The sequence below is a fragment of the Halichoerus grypus genome, chromosome 6, assembly GCF_964656455.1.
Source record: "Halichoerus grypus chromosome 6, mHalGry1.hap1.1, whole genome shotgun sequence".
Taxonomy (NCBI): domain Eukaryota; kingdom Metazoa; phylum Chordata; class Mammalia; order Carnivora; family Phocidae; genus Halichoerus; species Halichoerus grypus.
The window spans coordinates 164,456,734-164,474,465 of record NC_135717.1 but is presented as its reverse complement, the minus strand read 5'-3'; the positions used below and the strand labels follow the sequence as shown (position 1 = coordinate 164,474,465).

At 45.4% G+C, this 17,732-nt stretch overlaps 1 protein-coding gene across 1 annotated transcript; it reads right to left on the bottom strand.

Moving 5' to 3' along the window:
• Window positions 1-11,021: 11,021 nt before the first annotated feature.
• On the bottom strand, window positions 11,022-12,598 carry ASCL4 (achaete-scute family bHLH transcription factor 4). Its single transcript, XM_036093495.2, has one exon. It carries the CDS (start codon window positions 12,596-12,598, stop codon window positions 12,080-12,082), a length of 519 nt encoding a protein of 172 aa, XP_035949388.1. The 3' UTR covers window positions 11,022-12,079.
• Between the last annotated feature and the right edge of the window lie 5,134 nt (window positions 12,599-17,732).

Sequence of the window (17,732 nt, the reverse complement as noted above, 5' to 3'; positions counted from 1 at the left end):
GACAAGTCATGTCCCCTGCTGTGGGGCCCTGGGAAGGGCACAGCACCGTCTCTGAGAGGTTCTGTCATGCACCAGACTCCGACCATGCGCAAACATCAGATGGACCCAGGCTGAGGGTCTTCCTACAGAATGAAGGCATGAACCCTCAAAACTGTCAAGGGAATGAAAGTCAGGGAAAGGTGACAAACTGTTCCAGACTGAAGGAGTCTGAACGACATGACAACTAAAGGTAATGTATGTATATTCCTGGATAGGATCCTGGACCAAAAAGGAAAAACTGACATCATTGAGACAGTGGTGAAATTTGAACAGAATCTGTAAATTGGTCAGTAGTGATGTATAAATGTTGATTTCTTGATCTGGTGTTTGTGCATGTTAGTATCCTTGTGTGGTATTGTGATTTACAATAAGAAATACATATTTGGTCTCCATCCTGATTTCTGGCACAAAGCTCCTAAAACCTTTGGAATTTCCTAAGATAAGAACAATAAAGGTGTCTGCTATTCATAACAAGCCGCTTTCAACCACACCTGAGTGTATGTTAAGGAGAGAACTTTGGAAAGCCCCTAAGGATGGGGGCTGGTTGCCGGGGAAACCAACCAAGTGATTAGAGGCTTGTAACTTTCGGCCCCGCCTCCCATCTCAGGGAGGGGAGAACAGCTGGAGATTGACTTCAATCACCAATGACTGATGATTTAATCAATCATGTGTTATGAAGCCTCCATAAAAACTCAAAAGGATGGGGTTCAGAGAATTTCCAGGTTGGCGAACCAGTTTGCAACCACATGCCGGGAGGGGGTGTACCTCAAACTCCGCAGGGACAGATGCTTCTGTGTTCAGGACCCTTCCAGACCTCTCTGAATTTTTTCATCTGGCTCTTCATTTGTATCCTTTAACAGCCCTTGTAATAAATCAGTAATCTCATCAGTAAACTAATTTCCGGAGTGCTGTGAGCCGCTCTAGCAAATTAATCGTACCAGAAAGGAGGGGGGTGTCCTCCTTTGAAGGGGGCAGAGTCCTAGGAACTTGTGATTTATCACCAGAGAGTAAGAATTAATGCGGGAAACAAAGGCAGAAGGAAATGTAGATAAAATTAAATGTCCTTATAACTGGCAGCCCATTGACAAATACTTGAGATGGGCAGATAATAACACTCCTCCAGGATCCCGAGTCTCCTTTAGCATATGAAAGTCCTCTTGGAACTTCCCTTATCTTCACTCCTCCCACCCCCAAGGTGTATAATCACTCGCTCCTCACAGTCCCAGGGCAGCAGGTAGCAGTGACAGCAGCGGCTTCTTCTGCCCACGGGTGCCGGACCCGTGCTTTAATAGAACCACCTTTTTGCACCGAAGACGTCTCAAGAATTCCCTCTTGGTCGTCGGCTCCCGGACCCCACCAACCTCACCAACATTCCAAAAAAAACTACATCAAGAATCACAGGTAACAAAGATACAAATGTAGTGATCAGAAGGGGTACGTGCACCCTGATGTTTATAGCAGCAATGTCCACAATAGCCAAACTATGGAAAGAGCCAAGATGTCCATCGACAGATGAATGGATAAAGAAGATGTGGTATATATACAATGGAATATTATGCAGCCATCAAAAGGAATGAAATCTTGACACTTGCAACGACATGGATGGAACTAGAGGGTGTTATGCTGAGCGAAATAAGTCAATCTGAAAGACATCTATCATATGATCTCACTGATATGAGGAATTTTTTTTTTAAAGATTTTATTTATTCATCAGAGACAGAGAGAGAGGCAGAGGGAGAAGCAGGCTCCCCGCTGAGCAGGCAGCCCAATGCGGGACTCGATCCCAGGACCCTGGGATCATGACCTGAGCTGAAGGCAGACGCTTAACCATCTGAGCCACCCAGGCGCCCGATATGAGGAATTCTTAATCTCAGGAAACAAACTGAGGGTTGCTGGAGTGGTGGGGGGTGGGAGGGATGGGGTGGCTGGGTGATAGACATTGGGGAGGGTATGTGCTATGGTGAGCACTGTGAATTGTGTAAGACTTGAATCACAGACCTGTACCTCTGAAACAAATAATACATTATATATTTTTAAAAAGAAGAGGATAGTAGGAAGGGTAAAATGAAGGGGGGGGAATCGGAGCGGGAGACGAACCATGAGAGACTATGGACTCTGAGAAACAAACTGAGGGTTCTAGAGGGGAGGGGGCTGGGGGGATGGGCTAGCCTGGTGATGGGTATTAAAGAGGGCACGTTCTGCATGGAGCACTGGGTGTTATACGCAAACAATGAATCATGGAACACTACATCAAAAACTAGTGATGTAATGTATGGTGATTAACATAACATAATAAAATAAGAAAAAAAAGAATCACAGGTAACAACCTGGACTTGCAGTTGACATCAGCATTGGGGGCAGTCTTGCAGGACTGAGGCCATCTCCAGGTAGATCGTGTCAGAATTGAGTTAGATTGTAGGACACCCGTTAGTGTCCTTTGAGAATTGGAGAATTGCTTGGTGGTGTTGATAAAATACACATCAGATTTTGTTTGGGAAAAATACATACTGGAGTGCTGAAGGGTGATGGGACATCATGTTTGAAGATCCCCAAAATGACGAATGATTATTAGTACTTAATTAGAGTGGGCAAAGGAACAAATGCGGTAAAGTATGAACAACTGGGGAATGTGGGTGAATGGGGGTATGGGAGTTCTCTGTACTGTCCTGGCAATGTTAATGTAAGTTTGAAATCATTTAAAATTAGATTGTTTCAGGGACGCCTGGGTGGCTCAGTCGATTAGGCGGTTGATTCTTGATTTCGGCTCAGGTCATGATCTCAGGGTCGTAATCAAGCCTCGAATCAGGCTCCATGCTGGGCATTGAGCCTATGCTTAAGATTCTCTCTCTCTCCCTCTGCCCCTCCCCCATCCCTCTCTAAAAATAATAAATAAATAAATAAGGTTGTTTCAAAACAGAGAATGACATATAATATTTGTGGTAGGTCAATTGCCAACACGGCCACAGAAATTTCTGCTATCTTGGACACCGCTTTGCAGTCTCTCCCACCAAGAGGTGGAGTCTATGTTTCTTCTCTGAATCTGCACTGCTTTGGCCCAAAGAATGCAGACATTGACTCCGGAGCCTTGGCCTCCAAAGGCTGGCAGCCTCCATTCTTGTCCTCTTGCTGTTCTGAAGTCATCATAGAAAGAAGCCCAGCCCTCCTCAAGGATGAAGGACCACACGGAGAGAGGCCATGTCGGGCCATCGGGCAAGTCTAGCTATGTTCGGACAGCAACTGTGAGCCTCTTGGAGAGCCACAGATAAACCTCCCAGTCAATCTTACAGTCTCAATTGTGAGAAATAACACATTGCTGTGGTTGTTAGGTTTTGGAATGGCTCATTATACTACATGAGAAAACCTAGTATGTTACTATTTCCATCATGCTACTTGAGAATTTAATCAGCTGACTTCACATTGAATAGAATTTCCCTCAGATTGGATAGAGTACTTGTACTTCTCTGCAAAGCTATCCCTATCTTCCAGAGAACTGATGTGCAGTTGGGTAGGAGTCTTTGACTTAGGTAGCCTCGTTTCCCCTTTACCACAACCCCAGGAGAAGGAACAGATGTTACTGTCCTTAATTTTACAGATGAGGAAATCGGTTCAGAGAGGTAATGTCTCTTGCCCAAGGAAACACAGCCAATAAGCCCTGAAGTTAGGACTGGAATCCACGTTCTTCCTACATTATCAAGGTGCAGCTGAAGTCAAGGGGCTTCCATAGAGAACACTTTGCTCTCCCTTCAGATGTCAAACTAATAGATACCAGGACGTGTTCTGATGTCCTGCTTCAAGCTTGGTTTGCTGTGAATGTGAACGGGGCTTGACTGCGATCCCCTAATCAGCCAGGACCCCAAATACACTTTATTCTACTTGTCCCTCATTTTTTTTTAAGATGGATATTCAGCTGTATGGTAACTGTGGGTCTCGAACAAGAAGAGCTTACTTAATGTCAGTCTTCAAATATGCTGTTATGATTCAAAGTCATCCAGTCATTGGAATCTGCTCAGCGCTGCTTCAGAACTATGCAAGAAGAGATATTTGTTGACCATAAGGATGAAAAGTAATTGAATAACAAAAATCTCTGCTTTATTTTTCTTCTTAGCCATCATCACCACCTGAAACATATATGTATGCTCGTTTGTTGACTCTCTTCCTCTTCCTAAACTTAAGCTCCATGCAGGCAATCAATAGTTGCTGATTGATGAATGGATGGATGAAGACCAACCAGACGTGGTTTGCTACCACCAATCTGTGTATGTTACTTAGCCTCTCTGAGCCTCAGTTCATTATATATATATATATATATATATTTTTTTTTTTGACAGAGAGAGAGATAGCGAGAGCAGAAACACAAGCGGGGGGGGAGTGGGAGAGGGAGAAGCAGGCTTCCCGCTGAGCAGGGAGCCCGATGCAGGGCTCGATCCCAGGACCCTGGGGTCATGACCCGAGCCGAAGGCAGATGCCCAACGACTGAGCCACCCAGGCACCCTGAGCCTCAGTTCATCTTTAAAATGGAAGTGACATATAATACATACCTCGCAGGATAGCTGTGATCAGATGAGAATACTACCTATAAAGGGTTAGCCTGCCAGCTGGTAGGCTCTCAGGAAATGTTAGCTGGTGGAGAATTTCTGTCATTAGAGGTCTTTCAGGAGAGAAGAGATACGCTTCTACCCTGCACAATTTAATCCTTCACTTCACTAAAACCCCCAGGGCTGCGTCAGGTCAATTTTCAAGGCTCTTTCTAGTCCCATGACTGTGAGATAGGATTCCTCCTTCAGAGATGTTTTTTTTTCCCCACTGTCAGGGAAATGAGAAATGTCAGGAGTGGCCCCCTCGAGGCTTGCTCTGTAGGCAAAAACCAGTTTGGAGAGTTTTATTGTCTGGACACATTTCCCTCTGCAGCATCTGTGGTTTCATTTTGGCCATGGTTAATGGCAGTGAGTAACCCAACATGAAAAGGCTGCTGACAGGTTTGCACCCAAGGACGCAGCTAAGTAACTACGGAAAGATTAAAAACCCATTTCACCACCCAGGGAGCCTGCGAGTAGCGCACACACACACACACACACACACAACACGACGATAAGAATCAAAGAGCTGGAAATGGTTCTCTGGTTTCGTGGGCCAGTAAGGAGGAGGTCAAGCCCTTCTAGGCCATCTGCTCTCCCCCAGCAGCCTGTCCGCCTGACGAGGAGATGACAGGGTTGGCGGTACTGATAGAGAAGGGTCCAGAGAGCTCGCCCAGAGATAGAGTTTGCCTTTTTAGTGATCACTCTGCAGACAAGGATTCCACCAGTGCACATTTCCATCAAAAGTCTCGTTCTCAGGGCACCTGGGTGGCTCAGTCGGTGAAGTGTCTGCCTTCGGCTGAGGTCATGATCCCAGGGTCCTGGGATCAAGCCCTGCGTCAGGCTCCCTGCTCATCAGGGAACCTGCTTCTCCCTCTTCCCCTGTTCCCCTGCTTATGCTCTCTCTCTCTCACTCTATGTCAAATAAATAAAATCTTAAAAAAAAAAAAACTGTTAAAAAAATCTCGTTCTCTGGGCAACAAGGGGGATTGCTACCCATTTTTGGAGATGACAATGATAACTTTGGGGGCTTTGAAGAACACCTTTGTCTAGACAGAAACACTCAAAAGCTTTTTGAAAGGCACCATCTGAAACTCTGGTTGGCTTGGTGATAGCTGGGCAACACTGACTCATCCTATGAAATGTTTTCCTTGGCCTCGTGGGACTTTGCTCTCTCACTCAACTGAGAATTATAACCCCTGGAGTCAAGAGGATGAGAGTTAAGTTCAGGTGTCCAGGGGTGATGTGATGTTACCTGCAGATCAGAAAGTATTGACAAAGGAGCGGATACTATCTGTCCACATCTGGATGACTGAAGGGCATCCCATTTCTACTCTCCAAGCCCTGTTCCTTTTCCCTAGGATACTTTATTCTCCTTCCCCTGTCCCCAGAAATTCCACAAAGGGAAGAAAATAAGGTACTATTTTCTCTTTCTTTCCAGCCCTTGATCCACTGCATTTACTCTATATTGGTTCCTCTGCTGAAGTTTTTCTACATAAGAAGAGTATCTTTTTTTAACCTCAGAAGCTACAGACAAAAGGAAATTAATAAGTTATTGAGCATCTATTCTTTGTTGCCAGACTCTTGGGTAACATGTTGTATACATTATCATTATTTCATATACTACATGCTGATGAACTTTCCAGAGTTACATATGGTCACAAAGTGATAAAATATAAAATAAATACAAATATCATTTAAAGTGTGGTGTCATCACGGAGAGTTTTATGCAACGTTTTAATTAAGCCACTGCACACTATTAACTCAATGCCTTTGAAGCCAGGCAGTTCCTAAGGAACAACTCTTCTCCTGTTCATCGTCATTGTCTACACCTGCTCCATCTTCTTCAGTGACTTAAACACCTAGCTTAGTCTCAACTGGTTCCCTTCCAACCCACTGTCCTTCCGATTCCTTCATCTCCCCAGTTCCTAAGACCCTCCCCTCCACCTGACTTCAGACTCCTCGAAGCCTTGTCACGGATGAGCCTGTTTTGCCTGGAAGACCTCAGGCTCAGACCTCAGGCTCAGACTGGGTTTCCCTTTACACCATGCCAGCTCTCTTGCTCATTTGCTGCAAAGCATCTTGAAAGGACAGGCTTCAACCTCACCTCTGCTTTCTCCTCCTACCCTTTTTATGCCCTTAAAAAGGTTTCTAGTGATCTTTCAGTGGCCGAATCCAGTGGGTCCCCCTCACACCTAAACTCCCTAACACCTCTGATTTATATGATGCTGTCAGCCACTCCCTCCTCCCTATAAAATGATGCCTGCTTGTAATTGCCATGATCTCACAGCAGCTTGGTTCTCCCTCCTTCTTAGTCCTCTTCAAAGCCATTTCTTCACCTGCCACTCCTTCAGGGAGGCCTGCCCCAGCTTTCTCCTCTTGTTCTCCTCAATATGTTCCCCCCGGGAGATCTGCGCCACTCCTATTACTGCCCAAAGGTGCATGACTCTCCAGTCTCCAGCTGTCTTTGACCTCCCCCCTGACCTCAACATTGGCATTTCCAACTGCTTGTGGACAGAAGTAGCCTATCTGTATTTGTAATCCACCATCTCTAACACACGGCTTTTACCTTTTAAATCTGCTTGTCTTTCTGTGCTCCCGGTTTCAGTTGATGGGAACTCACGAGAGTTGTCTTTAACATCTCCCTCTATCTCTTCCCCCACCTCCAGCCTCTGAGTGGCCACACCTGTCAGTGATAGGCCCACATCACCTCCCAGCCCATCCCTCTTCCCCACTTCCAGGGACACTGCCTTGGCTGAGGTCCTCCCTCCCTCCCTCTCTCTTCATTACTGCAATGCCCTGTAGGTCTGCATCTTCCTGCCATAGCACTGAACAGTTCACTCTTTCTCCAAACCAAAAAAAAAAAAAAAGTCAGTAGTTCAAGTTTTTTTAACCTGGCTTTCAATGCCTTCTAGAATCTTGTCTCAGCCAGCTTCTAGTCTCCTGTATCCCAGCTTCTATTCTCTAAACATAGTTCCTGCCTTCTAAGCACCTGTTCCCCGCCCCTGGATCTTCTGTACTCCTCATTCCATTTCACCTTCCAAATACTGCCTTTCCTCTTAGTTTTCTACCCACTTGAGGCTGGAATAACTCCCTCTTTTCTCTGTATCCTGATAACATTTTTCATTTTGGACATCAGTTATAACATGTATACCTTTTTTTTTTATCATACTGAGGTGAAATAGGTTAACTTTCCCTCCAGACTGGAAGCTTCTTCAAATTCCACCCAACAAAAAAATTATGTAGCTTGCATTTTTTTACTATTTTTTTTTAAAGATTTTATTTATTTATTTGACATAGAGTGAGAGAGAGAGAGAGCACGAGCAGAGGGAGTGGCAGAGGGAGCGGGAGAAGCAGGCTCTCCGCTGAGCAGGGAGCTCCACATGGGGCTTTTTCCCAGGGCTCTGAAATCATGACCTGAGCGGAAGGCAGACACCCAACCGACTGAGGCCCCCGGGCGCCCCAGCTTGCATTTTTTTAAAAATGAAGCATTGTAGGGGCACCTGGGGGCTCAGTCGTTAGGCCCCTGCCTTCCGCTAGGGTCCTGATCCTGGGATTCTGGGATCAAGCCCCGCATCGGGCTCTCTGCCCGGCGGGAAGCCTGCTTCTCCCTCTCCCACTCCCCCTGCTTGTGTTCCCTCTCTCGTTGTGTGTCTCTCTCTGTCAAATAAATAAATAAAAATCTTTAAAAATAAAATAAAATAAAACGAGGCATTGTAACAGCAACTAGACTCAAAAAAAAAAAAAAAAAAAAAAAAAAAGTAATTCCTGCCCTGGAATTGGATCTCTCTAGTGGAAAAAGATGATAGAGAAACAGAGTTGCCGCTCTATGTGGCAGGAAGCGGGCTTGTCTTACGTTCATTTCCTCGAGTCCAGGATGGGGCACATGTGAGGTGAAGGGCGTTCTAGAGCTGGAAAAGCCTAAAAGATCATGCAATCTAAACTTTAAGTGTCCTAGCATAGAGGACCACCCAGACCACAGAAATCGGGGGCCTGCCCAAGGTCACCAGGCCAGTGAATGGCAGTGCTGAACCAGGCCCTATCCAGGGCACACCGCGTTACAGCCCCTCCTCCTTTGTAGCCTTGGGGAGGCGTGCTGCGGGGAGTTGCTGCCATTAGTCAGAGTTATGAACCACAGGGAATATTCCAATAAGCAATACAGGATAATCTAATGGATGCGTCTGGGCTGAGTGGCCAAAAACAACATGGAAGATCTTAAAGGACATGTGAATGTTTCTCCTGTCATGAAGCACCGTTTCCATAAAACTCTGCTCACCACGTTGTTTCTACGTAACTTTTTGGTCATTTATTTTGTTTTTTCCAAGAGTCAAATTGTCTAATGGTTAATTAAGCATCCATCCACAGGAAAAGGGAAGATTGAACATTTTAAAAGGTCTCATTCCTGAATTAGTGCTCCTCCTGTAGGCCATCTGGAAGGTTCCAGAAAAACTGCCTGATTTTTTTTTTTTTCAAAAGCCTTCTCAAAATCATTGCCTTATTTTTAGTAGGGCTTCAAACAAAACCACATGAAAAATCTCAAGGCATTTTTATCCAGAATAAAATTCTCTTTTAAAATTGTTATTTATTTATTTTGTGGGGGAGGGATAGAGGAAGAGGGAGAGAGAGAATCCCAAGCGGGCTCCGTGCTCAGTCTGGGCTTGATCTCATGACCCTGAGATCATGACCTGAGCCAAAATCAAGAGTCAGACGCTCAACCAACTGACCTGCCCAGGCACCCCTGGAATAAAATTCTCTTTTAAAACTGCCTTTGTCCTTTTCTTTATAAACCACTCATCTCAAGGTATATTATATTTGTTCACACGTTTTATGCATTTATTTTAGAGAAGTAAATGAAGAAAAAAGTCTTTATTTCATTTTCTTGCATTTAAAAGCAACCACAGTATATAAACAAAATATACTCTTTTATTGTTATTATTCCTACTGTAGAAAAGAGAACATCAAGGTGCCGACCATGGCTGGAGCAGAACGAGGGAACTATCAAAGACCCCTAAAAAGTTTCTCAAGGTTCTCAACAACTTGGTGAATTACTCTCTCCTCCAATTCAGCCAGGGAGGTAACATGGGTGTTTTCCTTCCCGCCCCCCCCCCCAATAGTAAATATATCTCACAGAGGCTTGCTTCACTGAAACCTCCATAGGGAATAACAACCGGCCTGGAGACCAAAATGGATACATGACAGATGTTGGTAAGGCTGTAACCCAGGAATGGCAAAGAGCAAGGTTACATCTTGCTCCTTCAAACCAAAAGGCTCTGCCCAGTTCTTAAGAAAAAGTAAATATTTGTTGTGAATCATTGTAAAGCATTTATCTGTGCCACCAGAAACACAGACTCCATTATAACTCATTGTTACAAATATTAGTAATTATATGTCTTAACAGGGATTCAGCTTCCACAGGTCATGTCCCCTGGAACCTTACAATAGAAGGTAAAATCCTAATGCCATGTGATTACTCTGTCCTCCTCCTAACGCACTGAAGAAATCACACTAACTCTACCTAGAGATCATTTTCAACCAGGCTTTCCTCCCCATAGAATTGAGTAATAGTATTTTCTCCAAAGGATTAAAACCTGACTAATTTACCATTGAATAGTACCTTGCAGATTACCATGGTCTTTCATCTACACTTCTCCTGTGAAACCTACAGATGAGGAAATGGAGTTGCTGAGCAATTAAAAAATGTTTGCTCTGTCACTTGGCTAACAAATAAGGGAGCAAGGGAGGACAGGGTAAGAGACACAGCAAGTCTGGGCTTTAGGGTCAAACTCAGGATTGAATCTCAGCTCAACTAACCACAGCAATACAAACCCACGCAAGCCCCCCCACCCTTTTTTAACCACAGCATATGTGTAATACCTCACTAGGATGAATGAGAATGAAATAGGACAACATGTAAAAAGCACACAACAGAATTCGAGGCACGTAAAAGATATTCATATCGCATATTAGCTTCCCCCAGTTGACATATCTGTAAAAAGGAGGTACTAAAACCTAGCTCATGAGGCCCGTGTGGGGATTAAATCATGCCCTGAAAGGGCTCCCCATGAGTAGTTTTCTCTCCTTGCCGGTGTGCTGGCCCCACTCCCCACCCCCATACCAGGACTGCCTCTGTGGAAAGGTCAATTCAGGATATTAGAAAACCTCTTTAGAGAGAGGAAGTTTATCTTCATATGTCAACAAGCATTTGACTTATCTACTGAATTTCATAATTGTCTCTAAGACAAAATTGACTAAAATTAAATGTTTTTCAAAGACCAAGAACAAAGCCAAAGTCACTAGATAATTTCCGCATACCTAGAGGCCCTCATGATGATGAAAGTTTGAGAACATACCTTCAGTCCACCCTCTTCATTTTTTTTTTTAGATTTTATTTATCCATTTGACAGAGAGACAGCAAGAGAGGGAACACAATCAGGGGGAGTGGGAGAGGGAGAAGCAAGCTTCTCCTTGAGCAGGGAGCCCGATGTGGGGCTCGATCCCAGAACCCTGGGATCATGACCTGAGCTGAAGGCAGACGCTTAACCTACTGAGCCAGCCAGGTGCCCCAGGCCACCCTCTTCAACCATCTACACATTTCTTTTTTTTTTTTTTTTTAATCAGGGGTGTCACTTTAACTTAACCAAAGGTTAGATGGAGTGAGAACTACAGAGAGAGATGGAAAGAAAAGGAAAATAAAAAACCAGCGGACAGAAACGACTGAGAAGTTTTCATCCAAATCTGATTACTTCCTCAACGCTATGAAGTGTCCAAACAGCCACTTTTGGATAAAGCTGGCAGTATCAAAATACGGCCCTGGTGTTCTCGAGCACCGCGGTGCACGTACTCAGCCAAGGGCACGCGCTGGTCCAGCAGGCCCTGGCAAATGGGCGTTTGCTCAAGCGGCAGCTTGGAGTCACCTTCACCCAAAGTGACAGTGTCAATTTCAAATGCAATTCTCAAAGGAAAGCATGCAGGAAAACGTTCCTCTCGTCCTAAGGGCTGTCATTTATTTATTTATTTGGAAAGTTCTCCGTTGGTTAAGGTTGGATTTAATTCGTTATTCATGTACATATTGTACCCACACCGCGGGCTGTGGCAAATTCCTGTCGTTGTCGCCCTCTTGAGTTTTTAGAATAATGAGGTGCTCAGAATCCGGTACCGTGTGCACTTGAGAAGGACCGTAGAATTTCCGTAATAAGCACCTTTGAGTTTGCAGGCGCATAACCAATAAGGCGGGTGGGGGGAGGAGGGCAACCAGAATGTCAAAATACACCCCCCCGCCCACCCCGTAAAACACGCATTTCTTCTTCCTAAGATTTAGTTCTGGAGAAAAAAAGCGAGAGCAAAAAAATGCAAACCACCCTGGGAGAGACTCTTCAGCCCGACTCCTCGGGCGCGTAGGGCGGGGGGCGCGCAGGGCGGGGGGCGCGCAGGGGAGGGGGCGCGCGGGGGGCCGGGCCGGGCGCTCGCTAGCTGCCCGCCTCCTCGGGCTCGCTGCAGGGCGAAGGCGCCGACGAGGCCTTGGACTCGCCGTCGCTGTTGCACTCGGCCGGGCGCGGAGTGCGGGCGCCGGCGGGGCCCTCCTGCCCCCGGCCGTGGCGCTCCAGCAGCTCCTGGAGGTGCCTGATGTAGCCGATGGCGGCGCGGAGCGTCTCCACCTTGCTGAGTCGCCGGTCGGCCAGCTCCCGGGGCAGGTGGTCTCGCAGGCGCGCGTAGCCCTCGTTCACGCAGCGCACCCGCTGCCGCTCGCGCTCGTTGCGCCGGCGGAGGAAGGCGGGCTCCAGGGCGCCCTCCAGCGGCAGGGGCCGGCAGGGCGGCCTCGCGGCGCAGCCCCCGGGCGCCCGCGGCCCACACGCGGCGTCCAGGCGCCGGGAGACCGTGAGCGGGTCCCTGAGAGGGAGGCGGGGCAGGGTCCCCGGCAGGTCCGGGGGCACGGTGAGGAGGTGGTACGGCGAGGGCAGCAGGCCGGCCGGTTTACGTTTCTCCATTCCCTCGCCGAAAAGCAAACAGATCAACCCAAGAGACTAATCTCTTAGAAGATGAGACTTAAAATCTTCGAAGCGTAGATCATCTGCTGGTCCATTCAGATGGACTTTAAAGAAGTGTCTGGTTCCAGGACAGGCTTCAGGGAAACTCTGCATGATTCCCTAAATTCATTGCACTCCTCGATCATTTATAAAGCTCCAGACGGAGGTAATAGGCAAAGATTTGGGACCCCCTAATCCACACTTCAAACCCTGTCTTCCCCTCTGATCTTCGTATTTCAACAGATAACAAAAGGGATGCCTCTGCTCGGCCCCTTAGCCTGGAAATGTGAGCGTACACCAAACAGGGTAATCTTTCAAAGTCACCCAAGCTTTTCAATTACTGTAATCCACCGCTCTGGGTCTTCAAGAGTATAGGAATCTTCCAGGTTTCAAAAGAGCCCCTCCCAGGAACCCACAGATCTGGCGGCTGAGCGAAAGTTTACCAGAGGCTTTCTCCTTGAAAATCAAAACTTGACTGCCCTTTGTGGTTTCCGGCGTCCAGGGCTAATGGAAAGAGCTTTCAGACTGTTTGCAAACTTACCCTTGCTCTTCCATTTCTGTGGAGGTGGAGGGAAGACCTCATCAAAGGAAAGACTGCTCCCTTGTGGTTATAAGATGTGTCAAGCAAAAGGGGACCTCAGGGGAGGCTTGAGGGTTTACTTCTCCAAAACCCAATCTTTTAAAAACCCCATTAGACGTTTTTCGAAGAGACGAGGAAAGGAATATACCTTAGCAACGAAGATAAGGGTGCGAGTATTACGCTCCTGCGTATGGGGAACGCAGGACGTTTCATGTGTGTGTGATACTTTTATTTAAGAGCACATCAAAAGGTTGAACAGTAACAAACACTTTTAGCCAGTCATTTCTCACAGTGCTTACTGTAAACACAGGTTAAACACTGCTTCCCGACCTCTTCTAATCCCACCCAGGATATAAGACCATTTTTCCATAGTGCAAAAAGTGTATTTCTATTGTATTCTTCTTTTTGTCTTAAAAACAAAGATGCAATTTATTTTCTCCCTTGGGGGCAGGTGAAGAGCCCCAATTCCAGGGATAAAGGATGATGGCTTTGAAGACTTGTCTTTTTAACACACCACCAAAAAAAAAAAAAAAAGAATAATTAATCCATCTGTGTTGGTGAAAGGCTTTGAAGATGAAAGTGTCATTAAAAATCCAACAGTACTGGTTAATGTCAAAAAATGTGTTATCACACTGAAAATCAGATTTCTTGTTCTGCAAACCCAGCACATTAAAGGCAACTTCTACTTTTAAAAGTCCAACTTAAAAACAAGAAGCAAATACCCCTGACATTTATGATCAGACTTTCTCCCTATTCCTCAGGAGTCAGGGTGTTGCCCTGACATGTTTTTTTTTTTTTTTTTTGACAAGTGCTACCCTAAATGATCTGCCCGAAGCACCTGGAAAAACACCTCCATCAAGGCAAATAAAATAGAAATAATTACTCCTTTTAGGCATAAGTTAGTCACATTTAAAAAACTCCCTATGAGGCTTGTACCAACAACCTAAGGTGTCACCTTGATTTCTCAGTAGAGTTGAGAACAATCCAGAGAAAGCCCTTCCGGCTGGGAGACAAGCCCACCAGAGAGGTAGAAAGACTATTAGACCACAAGGTGCTTTGGACCATGTTAAGGATTTTGCCTTTGTTCTAAGAGTGATGGGAAATTCATGAGGTGTTTTAAGCAGAAAGGTGACAATGTAAGATTTTGTTTGTCAAAAACATCACTCTGCAGACTGGAGAGTAGACAGGAGAGGGAGGAAAGGGCAAACAGATAAGAGATACCATATTTCATCCTCAGATTGGAAAATGTAAATGTAAAAATTGCTAACATCAAGGGCAGGCAGGAATTTGGGGAAGGGGCAGAAGCATAAATCACTACAAGCTTTTGGGAAAGTAACTATTAAAATTAATACTGTACCTCACATGTCCTTTGACTCAGAGATCCTACATAGATAAATGCACCGACGTGAATTTATATGTACAACATTACCTACTGCAGCATTGTTTGTAGTGATTTTTAAAAGGAAAAAAAGGAAACAGCCTGAATGTCCATCAATAGAGGGCTAATACTTCAAGAATATGTTATTATTAAAAAATAATGAGTTGGGGCGCCTGGGTGGCTCAGTCGTTAAGTGTCTGCCTTCGGCTCAGGTCATGATCCCAGGGTCCTGGGATCGAGCCCCACATTGGGCTCCCTGCTCAGTGGGAAGCCTGCTTCTCCCTCTCCCACTCTGCCTGCTTGTGTTCCCTCTCTCGCTGTGTCTCTCTCTGTCAAATAAATAAATACATAAAATCTTTTAAAAAAATAATGAGTTAGAGCTATATGTAAGAACTTGCAGAGCTGTACATAATGTGGCAAGTGAAAAAAAGCAAATTGAAGAGTAATATATGCAGTGTGAATTTAAAACAAACTATTCTACATGATCCATATGTCTTTATATGTATTAATGTGAGCACAGGGAAGGAAGTGGAAAGACACACAGTAAATTTCTGTCATTGGTTGCTTTAAAAAGGTGGCTCTGGGGAGAAGGGGTGTTGTTCACTTTTCTTTATAGATCTCTACGCTTAATTTGTTACAAAAGGCACATACTACTTTTGTATTTTTTTATTTTTATTTTTTTTAAAGATTTTATTTATTTATTTGAGAGACAGAGAGAGCACATGAGAGCGGGGAGGGTCAGAGGGAGAAGCAGACTCCCTGCTGAGCAGGGAGCCCGATGCGGGACTCGATTCCGGGACTCCAGGATCATGACCTGAGCCGAAGGCAGTCACTTAACCAACTGAGCCACCCAGGCGCCCTACTTTTGTATTTTTTTAATCTAGTGAGGTTTAAAATAATAAGACAAAATGTACAGAAAACTCGAATGATAACCTGATTTGACCCAAACCAACAGATTTATCATTATAATGTAAAAGTCTTGGGCCGGGTTTTCTGGCTCCTATAAATTCTGTCTCTGAGGAATAAATATCTACAAGACTTTTCTTTTTTTTTTCTCTACTAAAACCACATCAGAAATGGTCAGATCCTGGTTCTTTAGTCATCTTTTTATAGGGTCCGAGTAATGTTATGAGATATCTACATGGTCGCAAAGGATGTTGTTAGTATTATGCTTTTTGAAGGTGCAAGGGCATTAGAAATAAGTAGCTCCTTCAGTGAGAGCATTGTTTTGTTACATAATGTGTGGGGAGAGGCTGCGTTCTTGTCACATAAGAGATCAAAAGAGGAGGTTCTGACTCCCGATTTCTCTGATCAGTTTTGACCGAAACAAATGTTTTCTCCAACTTTAAAGATGTCTCCCATCCGGATCAGGTCTAGATATGTTGCAGATACGTCTAGAACAAGTGACAGATACGCTAAGCCTCCAAGGACACTTGCGACTAGGTTTAGTTGTCCTTTTTGGAACTGCTTGTAAAAAGGGAAATGGGGATTCACTGAAGATTGGGCTCAGTAGATTAAAAGATATCTCTAAGGCTAAGGAAGACTTCCACCTCTAAAACTCAGACAGGTCCCTCACCAGCTGCTTGAAACATGTGAGATGGGGTGCCTGGGTGGCTCAGTTGGTTAAGCGTCTGCCTTTGGCTCAGGTCATGATCCCAGGGTCCTGGGATCGAGCCCCGCATCGGGCTCTCCGCTCAGCCGGGGGTCTGCTTCTCCCTCGCCCTCTCCCTCTGTGATCTCTCTCGCTTTCGCTCTCTCTCAAATAAATAAATAAAATCTTAAAAAAAAAAAAGAAAGAAAGAAAGAAAGAAACATGTGAGATGAAGACTTTAGATTGGTTCTTCTTCCAAAATATTTGAAATCACATCATAGATTTTGGTTTCCTAGGCTGGTGGCACAGAGGTGTGCATCCCTGTCTGGACGGCCGCATGCCTGCTACTTGCATCAGCTGTCACAGGGGAAACAGGAAAACCTATGCTACGACCTCAGGGTAGGAATAAGATTTCTCATAGGTGCAGATAACTAAATCTCAAACTGAATAGATCATACGATTCTATTCTATTCAGTTAGTCCTTTTCTACCTAGCTCAGGTATAAGCTATCTATATTACCATGTGCAACATCTCCTAGGGGTCTTTGGGGTACAACTAGATACTGAGACTCCGTAAGACTACTGGGGGCCACATTTGGTGTCGGATTCACTGGGAAGGATACAGATCAAGAACAATGCTTGGAGCAGGGCTGAACTAGGCATTGCACCTCCCTGGGAGTCCTTGCAATACTCTGTGCGGCAATCCACACAGGTGCTTCTCCCAAGCCCCCTGGAGGCAAGTTACAGCTCAGGTGTGTGGAAAGAAGACTCACGTCAGCCCCACGTGATAGCTGTCCTGACTTAGAAGTCTCATACTCCTCAGGAGCCAGATCATTCTTGGAACGAACCCACACGCATAACTTCCACGGACCCCACCAGGGACCAAGGAGAGTCTTCCCCCTCAGAGAAGCCCAAGGCTAAGTATTTAGAGTTGTGCCAGATGCCATTGCTTTAATACGAGTAAGGTTGCCTAATGACATAGTTGACATTCTATCTTTATCAGGTTTCAGAGGACCAGAAAACAGAAAGTTTAACTGAAGGTCGAATTGTCACACAGAAGGGTGAAACCTTCGTGAATCCTTTACCAGCACCATTCCATTCTATTTTTTAAAAAATTTTTTAAAAGATTTTATTTATTCATTCGAGACACAGAGATACAGAGAGAGAGAGAGAGAGCACGAGCAGGGGGAGAGGCAGAGGGAGAAGTAGGCTCCCCACTGAGCCAGGAGCTGGACGTGGGGCTGGATCCCAGGACCCTGGGATCAGGACCGGAGCCGAAGGCAGATGCTTAACCATCTGAGCAACCCAGGCACCCCTCCATTCTATTTTTTTTTTTAAAGGTTTTATTTATTTATTTGACAGAGAGAGACACAGTGAGAGAGGGAACACAAGCAGGTAGAGTGGGCGAGGGAGAAGCAGGCTTCCCGCCGAGCAAGGAGCCCGACACGGGGCTCGATCCCAGGACTCTGGGATCACGACCCGAGCCGAAGGCAGACGCTCAACGACTGAGCCACCCAGGCACCCCGTCTCCATTCTATTTTAAAGAT

Excerpts from the sequence above, each read along its gene's own strand:
- ASCL4 (XM_036093495.2), bottom strand. The coding sequence starts at position 12,598 with ATGGAGAAACGTAAACCGGCCGGCCTGCTGCCCTCGCCGTACCACCTC.